At 39.5% G+C, this 12,314-nt stretch overlaps 1 protein-coding gene across 1 annotated transcript in view; it reads right to left on the minus strand.

The window, feature by feature from the left end:
• DNAH11 (dynein axonemal heavy chain 11) overlaps window positions 1-12,314 on the minus strand; it is a 339,985-nt gene that overhangs the window by 214,543 nt on the left and 113,128 nt on the right. Inside the window, 2 exon segments of the mRNA XM_064575180.1 lie at window positions 1,338-1,498; window positions 3,291-3,422. Coding sequence (XP_064431250.1) covers window positions 1,338-1,498; window positions 3,291-3,422 — 293 coding nt within the window.

Here is a 12,314-nt window from a genome sequence, read left to right on the forward strand (position 1 = left end):
TCCTCAAGGATTTTGATGGATTCCTGTCTCACATTTAGGTCTTTCCTCCATTTGGAGTCTATTTTTGTGTGGTGTAAGGTAATGGTCCAGTTTCATTCTTCTGCATGTGGCTGTCCAATTTTCCCAACACCATTTGTTGAAGAGACTGTCTTTTTTCCATTGGACATTCTTTCCTGTTTTGTCAAAGACTACTTGACCATAGAGTTGAGGGTCCATATCTGGGCTCTCTCTTCTGTTCCACTGGTCTATGTGCCTGTTTTTGTGCCAGTACCATACTGTCTTGATGATGACAGCTTTGTAGTAGCGCTGGAAGTCCGGAATTGCGATGCCACCAGCTTTGCTTTTCTTTTTCAACATTCCTCTGGCTATTCGGGGTCTTTTCTGGTTCCATACAAATTTTAGGATTATTTGTTCCATTTCTTTGAAAAAAGTGGATGGTATTTTGATAGGGATTGCACTGAATGTGTAGATTGATCTAGATAGTGTAGACATGTTCCATGCTCTGGCTCTGTATCCATCTCTTGAACTGGCCAATCTCCTTCCAATCTTAGCAACTTTGCACTTGTCTCTGCCTGTCACTTTCTGCCCCAGGATGTTTGCAAAGCTTCCTCGGTATCATTTAGGTCCCAATTCACACAATCTATAGTGGACTCTCCATTCAAGATACTGTGTAACATATCACCCTGTTTTATTTTAGTCATAGCATATATTATCATCTAAAATAACTTGGTTAACTTGTTTATCATTCCTCTTCATTCCCAGACACTCACATGCCACAGTCAACTAGAAAGTGCACTCTACGAGACCAGGAACCCTGCCTGTTTAACTCTGGAGGAGTACTCAGCACCGTGCTTCCTAAGTGTTGGTTAAATCATTTAACAGATGTTCCCACTCTTTTCTTCCTTTCACTGTAGGTAACCCTTCAAAAATGAATCAGCATGTAGGCAATTCCTATGTTTACACTTTTGATAAAGGGATTCGGGGGTGGGAGGTGGGTACAAACCCTGGAATCAGGATGTTAGCCATAGATAATCAGAGAGAATGGACTCAGTGATCAAGTGTGCTGCCCTCCCCATTAATCTGCTCATGATTTCATGATTTATATACAGTCTAGTATACTTCTGCTTCTCTAATTTGGTTCTCTTTAACTTATCTCTACCTAAAGTCAACATTTACTGTGTCGCTTCATTAGTTCACTTACACACAGCTTTCATACCTTTCCAGTTTGTTCATCATTTTCTCTTACTTCTCTCAGTTCCATCTCACACACCTTTACCCAGGCTAGGGGACTCTTCCGGCTCGCTTTTTCCCATCTGAATCCAACTTATCACTCTTACCTGTCAGTTAGAGGAGTGATCACTAGCCGAGGACTGTTTCCTAAATATTCATAGAAGTACTGGAACTGGGCATCACAAATATTAACAAAGCAGTGTTTCTGGACGTCCTCCCACTGGTGACGAAGTTGAGACAGCCAGGCAAAGGCTTGGGGACTGACAACCTGAAAACATCACATGATCATTACACACAGGACACTGATCATTTTGAGGCAACAAATTATTAATCTAATCAATCCTGCTGATTCGCATCTCTAATACTCTCACAAAAGGGCCATGTCTTGTATGCTATTGCATGTTGTAGTTGCATGTAAATGGTTCAATACTTAATCAGAAATACATGTCATGTCTTCATTTTAAGAAGGCTTTTACTGTAAAACAACATCAAATTGTTCAAGCAAGGCTTTTTTCGCCCCTTTTATGAATCAGTCTAGGGGAATCTGATTACTTTTCTAACTTTATACTCATATCATTGAAATCAGATGGAAAAATACACTCCGTAGTCAAACACATAATCCATAATTTCTGCATGTCAGAGATAGCAACAAACTGTACCTTCAACAAAGTCCATTCTAAAGCCAGTTTTACTTTTAGGACAGAGATTTCCCACTTCGTTTTTCAGTCACTCAGATTACAGTATTTGTTTCATTGCTATTCATTGCTATTGCCTATCCATTTTTTTTCCATTTTGAAAAAATAATTTCAGTCTCATACATTTGTGACCCTAGGATTTCTCAGGGACCATTTAAGTTACCAAAGTTATTATATACTATGTGTTCTGACATCTACATAAATGTCAACACTGCACATTTGTGCATATTAAATGATCAGAAATTAGGCAAAGTCTTTACCTCTTTGAATACAAAGGACATGTTTTAAATCGTAATTTATCCTACTGCAAGTGATCACCACTGATAAAACATAATATGTAAGAAGGTACAAGGTCATATTCAGAGTAGTTATCAATAGTTCATTATCAAAATGAGAATACACGGTAAGTGGCATTTTGCAAGGATCAGTTTTGGATTAGCAATTAAACAACATCATTCACTAAAGGTCCAGAACTTGAAGAATTTTTTTTTACGTTTATGGCTTACACCAAAAAGTACTGCTTGCACTCTCTGGAGAGAATTAAAACTCACTTTGATTTTAATAAATTGAAAAAGAACTAGCAAAACAACAAGAAGCATCTCAGAACACATACATGCATTCAAAATTGAGAAAGGAACGGTCTTGCTTTAGAGTACCACCCCCCTGAGACAACAAAAGGGGTGTGGAGAAAGTAGCTGATAGGCATGATAAGTCAACGTTGTTCAGGAGACAAGCACACTTGTGACATTTCTAAGTAGGAACATATTTTAGAAAAAAGCTGAGAAAATTCTTTCACATTAAACACTGCCAGTATTTAAGAAACACATAGGCTTTGTAAAGAGATAAGAAGGATATTAATGCCCTGGAAGGATTAGAAAATGACTTCTCTAAAATCTGTCATTAGGCTTAAAAAGACAAGACAAGGGGTGACCAGTATTTGTCTTTCTTCAAAACAAAGGCACAGAGAGATGGTTTAAATGACAATCTTTATGCCACAGGCTGGGAAGCCACACAGGTGATAATCACAGGCCAAAGGACCAAGATGATGACATGCAAAAAGTCTGAAGGCAAGGAAATGAACACGGTGACTTCACGAGGTTCTCCTATCCTGGGTTAATTATTTGGATGATGTGTATTAGAAGTTCCTGACTTGGAGAAACTCTGTGGGATACCACTTGGGCTAACTCTCATGAAGATAATTAGCTAACTCAAATCAAAGTCACTCTTAGTAAGTACAACTAACTTCATAGGACTCATTAAAAATACACAACATAAAAAAATGACTTCCTCAGAAGTACTCTCGATAATAAAAACCACTTTTAGGAAACAACAAAAAAAGACATGGCATTTCTATGAAGAACTTGCCTTCTGAGAAATAAGTTTGGCCACCACATCTCTGGCATGGACGTCGATGGTACAAATTGTCATGACCTTCTGACGGTCTCCAGGTAGGAGTTCTCCCAGTAAAAGCGCAATCAGGGTATTCAACTGAGAAATCTAGAAGAAATTGTGTAAAAAGATGAAGATTACAAATACAGAGTCTAACAGCCCAACAGTCTTCTTATTTGTGAAGACCCCTCTAGTTTACAAAACCTTTTCAAATATGTATCTCAGCTAGCCCTCAAACAACCCACGGGGAGGAGAGAAGGGAAGGGATGTTACTAAATTAATTACTTAAATACAATAAATATTATAACCCCCACTCCCATCCCCTTGAGCTGAGACTCGAGAAGGCAGGCAAATGCGTGAGTAAGGACAAAGCCAGAGGTTAGCAGCAAGGTTTCCTGGCTGCACTGAACTGACTCTTCATCCTCATGACGTTGAGTCCACAACTTTGCTGGGATAGACAAGATGACAAATTGTAAAAGGTCAAATTGAGCTAACCTCCATAAAAGTACATTAAGAACTAAATATCAAGTCATCTTTTTGTTTGGTTTTTGTTATTTGGGTTTTTTTTAAAGATTTATTTATTCATTTTAGAGAGAAAGAGAGTGAGTGCGCAATGGATGGGCAGAGAGAGGAGAGAAAGAATCCTTAAGCAGACCCTGGCTGAGTGTGGAGTCTGATGCGGGGCTCGATCCCACGACCCTGAGATCATGACCTGAGCTGAAACCAAGAGTTGGATGCTTAACCGACTGAGCCATCCAGGTACCCCATTATCTGGGGGTGTTTTTTGTTTGTGTTTGCATAGCAGATAGGTTAGTAGGAAAATATTTAGAATGTATAGCTGAGGACTATTGCTCTAATTCTTCTTACTCACACCCCTATTCTTAGGTCCACTGATTTCTTATATCAATATTTTTCAAACTATGGGTCTCTTTTCACAGAATGCAAAGGAACAAAATGGAATGACAGGGAATAGAAAATGGTGCATTACAGAAGAGTATGTATTGTTTTGTGAAATTTTCAGTTTCAGACTGTTGAGTACGTATACATACATGTGTAAACTAGATCTGATACAAAATATTTCTTACTGTTAAATTGTGTCAGGAAGCTGATGGTCATTTTGTTAGCATGCTTATTTATTCAGAGCATGCCTGCTTTATTCAAGGCTTCTTAGCCAAACCCCACCCACCCCAGTTCTGCTCTATTTCAGGGTAACACAGAATAAAACAATATTGCCTTTTTCCTTTTTTACTCTGCAAAGGACAGTCCACTGCAAACTGTTCGCTCCTGAGAGAACTGGTAATGAGTGAATAGGACACATCAACAGAGGCTCTCAAACCTTTGTGGCCTATTGTCAAAAACACACTCCCCACAGCACCATTATCACATCCCAGAAAACAGCCAGCACTGCACACTTCCCTGAGCCTGCTGGGCAGCTGAACTGGAGAAGGTTATGTAACTCCAGTAAGGATGCAGAAGGCAGGCAGAAAGACAGTAACCAGAACATGCACAGTTCACATTCAATTAGAATATGCAAGGTGCCAGGCACTAAACAGGTTGCCTGTATCATTCCATTCAATCTTCACAAAAACCGATTACTATCCTAACTTTGCAGATGAGGAAACTGAGTCACAAGCATATTGGCACGAGAGGGCTAGTTCAAATCCAGATAGTCTGCCTTCAGAGCCTGAGCTCTTACTGGTCCCATCTCCTAAAGAGCCACCTACCACCTCTGAGGTGGAGAAATCCATGTCCAACAGGCATTCAAGAGAGACTTAAACCCAGTGGAAGGTTGGTTCAAAGGAATAAAAAGTATGTACTTTAGACATTCAGAATATACAACATCCTTATAAGTATTTATCTGCTTTTAATACTTTACATCTATAAAAGGTAGCCACATGATAAAAAACAAACAAACAGAGGTGATCATTATTTCACATATGCCATATTCAGTGTACCCGAGATTTTAGGTTCCACGAAGGCACATCTGCATCTGTCTAGTACACTACTTGGTCCCGAGGGCCTCTAAGGAGCTGGCTGTCCAACAGCATGTACTGTGTTTGCTGAGTACATTAATGAATGTAATTAGCTTATGCACATCGAAGTTTACTAAAAAAGTTCACACGCATGTTGGTTAGAAAAGAGGTATTTTGGCATTGGCTATTTTCTCATCTGGGTCAAGATATCCAGGCTTTATGGTCTCAAATCTTACACCAGTTCTGGTATTCGGTTAACAAGAATGGGCTATAGCGACAGTAATAAGATCTTATGCCTTGTATGACCATTTATAATTCCAAGTGCTTTCACGTGCATTGTCTTGTCTGAGGCTCCTACACCCTGTGATTTCTCCTTTATTGATTCATTTGTCACCAAAGTTCAGTCAAGTGAAAGAGGATTAAAAATATAACTCGTCAACATTATCTGCTCAGCTTCCTATGCTGGGGATCGGATGTTGTCTCTCAGGATTCCACGTTCCTGGCAATGCTCTCTTGTAAGCAGTACAATTCTGTGTCCCAAAAATAAAGTGACAAAATGTCTATCACTGGGGCAGCAGCCTCAGGCACTCACCATCTGGGCGTACTATAAATGCATACCTGTTTATGGCCTGTGACATATAAAACATACCTGGGCAGCTCTAAAAAATACATACCGTCTCATGTAATCAGCACTTACTTCCCTTGATCAAAGCAGTGTTAGGTGATGTTCTGGGAGGATCATGGATGTCTGCCTCAAGTCAACAGCCCAGCCCCACCAGGAAACACAAGTGGCTCTTTTTCTTGTACACCTTGCCTTTGGCTGGAGCCTAAGCACAGCATATATCCAGAGCCGGAAAGAAGCCTACCCTCAAATACAATCCAAACTCCCCTTCATGAGCACAAAGCCCTCCATGACCTCCCACCCCTCCTTTCCTACCTCATATCACTCCACCTGTACCAGCCTTGATGTTCTTCCATCATGGCTGTGACAAGGCCAGAGAAACGGTTTCATCTTCCTGGAGGTGATTCCCCCCTTATCTTTATACAGTTGGCTTCCCCTCATCATTCATCTCCTAGTTCAAAATCGCCTCCTCAGATCGGCCTTCCCTGGCCATCCCATTTAGTATGACCCCTACCCCATTATTCTACAGGCTCCTATTTTATTTCCCTCATGGTACTTACTAGTATCCTATCATTCACTTACTTATTTCCTTGTTTACTATTTGTCTCCTCCACCTGACTCTAAGCTCTAAAGGAACAAGGCCCTTACCTGTCTTTTTCAGTCCTGCAATCCCATCCCCAGTACAGTGGCCAGCATAAGGCATGATCTCACTACACTCATCATATGAAGGAAGGAAGGAAGGCAGGAAAGAAGGAAGGAAGGGAGGGCAGCAACAATCCATACCACATAAACATTTTTTCTCTCAGTCACGCGGTAACACAAATGTGATGACTGTTTCCAGAGGTTACAAGTCAAAGCAGAACTCAGATACATAATTAGAATCCTTTTGCTAGGGCAAAAAGAAAGTGCTATGATAGTACACATCGAGGGCTTGGAAAGACATTTTGGAGGAAAGGGTATTTATGCTAAGGCTTAAAGGATGAGTATAAACTAGGATGTAAAAAAACTAAGAGGCTGGCCCCCCCGAAAAGCAGGGTGGAAGCCACCAGAGGCAGCCCGTGTGAACACACAGGAGACAGCAGGGTGGCCTCGTCAGGGAACTGACACAAGTCTCACACAGGAGAGGGGCGGGGCCAGGTCAACCACACGCTTGAGGACGTGCAGGGCTTGGCCGGCTTCTTAAGGAGTCTGACCTTCAAGGGCAATGAGATGTTGCTGAAGAGTTTTAAGAAGTGTGATAGTAGTTAGATTTGTGTTTTTACAAGATTTCTCTGCTTGTAGGATGATGAATTGGAGGGAAACCAGACTAGAGAAGAAAGATCTGAGAGCAGAATGCTATTGTCATCCAAGTGAGAAAAAAGTGTGTCTGGGACCAGGATATTAACAAAGTGGTGGAGGAAACCGTGAGAACAGGTATATTTAGGATAACTGAAGAGATGTGGTGGCTGATTGGACAGCAGGTAAAAGAAAAGTCAAATAGGCTTCTAGGTGAGCAACTAATGAAGGACGACGGGTATTTTTTTCTGAACCTGGGAACACTGGAGAAGCAGGTTTGAGAAGAAGAGTGAATATTATTTTCCATGTTCTAGGTTGGAGATGGCTGTCAGACACCCAGTGGAAAAGCCCAATATACTTTTGGTCATGCTTCAGGAGAGAGGTTCGAGCTGAAGGTCACAGTCATGAGCATCGTACAAAAGAAATGAAGCAGCCGTAAAAGCAGATGCGATGAGCAGGGAGGTGTGGTGAGAAGACATAAGCACCTCAGTCAGAGACACAAGGGACAGACATGAAGGAGGAGGAGGAAGAGGAGCAAGGAAAGAAAACTGAAGAGCCCAAGACATTGATGATGAAGTAGATTTCAAACAGACATGAAATAAGGCCAGAGAGTATTAAAATAGGAGGAAGTATTTCTAACAACAACAACAACAACACAGAAAGGGACTCAGTCAAGTGGTAGAACTGGGTCATTGAGAGGAATGAGAATGAGAAGATAAAACAGGCAAGTATCAATATTTAGGTCAAACAGCTTGGTTATAAATAAAAGTTACAGGGTAAGAGCAGGAAATGGGAGAGGTGACATCTAGGAAGAATTTTCGCTGGCTATTTTGTTTATAGGCAATGGGAGACTTGGGAATGTTTAAATGCTGACAGCAAGGAGCCAGAATGAGAATAGGAAGACACAGTAGAAAAGGCAGCCAGGGAATCCCGAGAGTCCATTTCAGAAGAGACCTGAGCACAGGTGGAGAAATGGCTCCCAACAGAGGCTCCACTTCCGTTCCAACAAGACAGTGGTGCAGAGGGCTGAACACCAGCTCATCATGGTTGATCTACTTCCTCTCTGATGGCATCAACAGATAACAAGAGCTGATATTTAATGAGCTCTTACTATCTAATAAGCACTGTGTGTGTGCATATGTATGTGTATACATAAAGCATATATGTATATAATTCTAATTTAATCATCAGAATAACACTATGAGGAAGGTACCACAACGATTCCAATTTTATGTAAGAGAATTTGCTCAAGATCACACAGTTCTAAACAGTGGAACCAGGATTTAGGACCTGATTCTAGGATTTTATTGCACATTTTATAAACACAAAACTTTCCCATGTGGACAACCTATTATTCACTACCAGGTCTTGTTGGCCAGCCAAGAGCTGACCTATAATGATTCTGGCAATGAAGGGAAATAACTAGGTATCCACCACCTATGAATTCTCTTGTTTGGATACAAATGGAAACACTTTCCCAAAAAGCCACATGAATCATGACCACCACTGACGTTTGTATGTTAGAGACGTCTAAGATACTAAGGTGTTCACAAAGAGGGCCACCTGCTTGGTGGGATGATGGTGAACTCACCAAGAAGGAAGGTATCAAGGTCAGAGAAAAGGGCTGGTTCTTGATCCACGATGGTGGCTGATTCTCAATTCTGTTCTGACCCACCCAGCTCTTGTGGTGGTGTAGTATGAAGAGACCATATATGTGAACCTAAAGAACCATGCCACTAAATACTCGAGGCTTAAATAACACAACACAAGAAGAACATCTTCCTTGCAGCAGAAGTGTGCAATCTCCCCAGCATCTGGCAAGGCACTTCCCAACTGAGGCACACCTGAGCCACGGTGGCTGAGAAGCTGGAAGCGCCCCTCTATTGCAGTGGTAAGATCTGAGCTTACGGTCGTCAGCGAACTTTGCTGTGCAACTAGCACTTGAGGGGTTAGCTACCAGAATCTTCGATCCCTTTCCAACTGGACATAACACAGAAGTAATGTTCTTTTCGTTTTATAACAACAGCATCAAGGATCTCAAATCCTGAAAATTGCCCATGTTTCCGCTTTAGCAGAATCAGAAGCAATGGATTTTCTTTTCAGCTGGAACAAAGCAAAGTGCCGAAGAAACCAGGTCCCATACTCTCTTGACACCATCAGGGCATGTGCTGTGGAGCCCCTGTTGTGGCCTTCCTTTTCACTGTTCATTTCCTACTTCTCCATTAATCATATTGCTAAACCCAGCACAATATTGAGTAATGAACGTCAGCGACAGTGCATGGAATTACCTCATTATTGTCACTAATGGAAAGGATTCCAAAGTTTCACCATTAAGCATGATTTTCTCTGCAGGTTTCTAGTGGATATTCTTCATCAAGTTGTAAAGTTTCCTTCAAATGCTTGTATTAAGAAAGAAAAAAGATGTATGATCAGTAAGCCACCACCTTAAGAAACTTGAAAAAGAGGAGCAAATTAAAGTAAGTAGATGGAAGTCATCAAGAGAAAGCAGAAATCAGGGAAATATAAAACAAGAGACAGAAATCAACAAAGTCAAAGATTAGTTCTTTGAAAATGTAAATAAAAATGACAAACACAGAGAAAGCCTGATTTCAGAGAGAGAGAGAGAGAGAATACAAATCACTAACACCAGGAATGTAAGTGGGACATGATAGGCGATCCTCCAGATGTGCTAAGGATAATGTTAAGAAATGAAGACCAATTCACATCAATACATTTGAAAACTTAGATCAAGGCTGAAAGTAAATGTCCTGTAAAGGTCCAGATGAGGTCTCTATCGAAATGACTCCATGTAGCCATGGCGGTGTTAAAGCATCCAAAGACACAGGCACTGGACCAGATGTGGCCAGGGAGCTGTAATGTGCCAGTCCCTGACTTTGATAAAATGGATAAATACCTTGAAAAACACCAATTTTCAAAAGTGATGCAAGAAAAAAACAAAGAAAAAAAGCTAGAGAGCAGTGTGTGTGTGTGTGTGTGTGTGTATTTACATATATATGTAAAAGAAATTGATTTAAAATTAAAAAATGATCCACAAAGAAAACTCCAGGCCCAGATGGTATCTCCAGTGATTTCTATTGTAAACTCTTTCACAAAATACATGAGAATACAATATTTTCCAATTCCTTTTAAAGAGCATAATGCTGATGCCCAAACTGGCAGAGGTATTATGGGGAAACTACATATAAACATCCCTTATGAACATATATAGAGAATTCCTGGACAGAGTATTTGCAAATGAAACCCAGCAAAAATACATATATACATATATAAATGATCATCCATCATTAGCCAAGTGGAGTTTATTTCAGGAATGCAAAGTTGGCTTCACATTCAAAAATTCACCACAGTAACAATAAAAGAGGCAGACATACGAATAATCTCAACAGATTTGAAAAAGTTCTATGTCTCTTCATGATAAAAATTCTCAGTATAGAGCAATGGAAGGGCTCTCCCTCAAATTCAGAAAGGGCCTCTCCAAAACCCTGTAGCAACTATCATACTTAATGGTGAAATTTTAAATTATGCTTCCCTGAGACTGGAAAAAAGCCGGGATGTCTGCTCTAACTACTTCCATTCAACATGGCACCGGAGGTCCTAGCCGAGTCAATAACTCAAGAAAAGGGAATAAAGGGCAAAAAAGAATGGGAGACCAGAAGTAAAACTGTTATTATTGACAGATGATATGTTCATGGACACAGCAAGCCCTATGAAACTATAAAAATACTTACTAAAACTATTAAGCAAATTTGGCAAATCCTAAGACAAAAGGTGAATATTAAAAAATCCACCTATTTTATATGCCAGCCACATTGGGAAACAGATTTTTAAGCATCAAAACATATCAGCTATTTAAAATTATGTCTAGCAAGAAATGTGCAGGACCTGACATTGAAAATCACAGAAAATATTTTGAGAGGAAATTAAAGACAACCTATGTCAAGACATATACCATCTTCTTAGATAAGATGCATCATGGTTGAGATATCCACCCTCCCAACATTCCTATTTATATTTGATGTCATCCTAGTTAAAAATTAGGCCAAAAGATTAGGCTTCTAAAAATGAACAATAGGATAATTATGTAGAAATGAACAGAACCTAGACTGGCCCATGGCCCAAACAATTTTGGAAAAAAAATTTAAAAATAGAACTAAGCTGGAGGCTATATATATATATATATATATATATATATATATATATATATATATATGATTTCAAGGCTTACTATAATAAATAATAGTTGGATATGGCATAAAAACACAAAAACAGATGAATACAACAGGAGAGTCTGGAAATAGACCCCTATATAGGACTTTGATCAAGGTGCCAAGTTAATAAAATGGAAAAGAAAAAAAAATTACATATGGATCACAAATCTAAATGAAAAACCCAGAACCATAAAGCACCTAGAAGGAAACAGGAGAATCTTTTCATGACATTGAGATAAGTAAGAACTTCTTATGCATAACACAACACTTATCAATCATAGAAGAAAAATTTGCTACACTATACATCAAAATGAAAACATTCCACTCACAAATATACCATTAATAAAATGAGCGGTCTGTTCACTTCCTTCAAAGGAACTGTAACCAAATAAAGAAATCCTCTAACCAACAATAAAAAGACAAACATCCCAATTAAAAACAAACAAAAAAACTGGGCGAGTTATTTGAACAGACACTTCACAATAAAAGATATATGAATACCAATAAACATGTTAAAAGTTACTCAACATCTCTAGACATTAGAGATAGCCAATTAAGACCACAATGAGATACTATTTCACACCCATTAGAATGTCTGCGATTGCAGAGACTGATGACACTCAATATTGGCCAATGTACAAAGCAACTAGAATTGTGTCACCTTGTTAATGGGAATGTAACAATGGAGATCTGTCTGGCAGTTTTTTAAATGGGTAAACATATACCTTCCCTGATTCAGCAATTTCAATTTTAGATATTTTACCCAGGAGAAAGGAAAATCTTTGTCTATCAAAAGACTTGGACAAGAATATTCCAAGCAGCTTTAGAAACAGTAGCCTCAAATTGGAAACCCCAGTGTTAGTCAACAGAATGGATACACAAAGTGTGGTATAGTTATACA

This window comes from Mirounga angustirostris, unplaced genomic scaffold (genome assembly GCF_029215605.1).
Source record: "Mirounga angustirostris isolate CCGP_5_RB_7025 unplaced genomic scaffold, mMirAng1.0.hap1 SCAF_12, whole genome shotgun sequence".
In the NCBI taxonomy this organism is placed as follows: Eukaryota; Metazoa; Chordata; class Mammalia; order Carnivora; family Phocidae; genus Mirounga; species Mirounga angustirostris.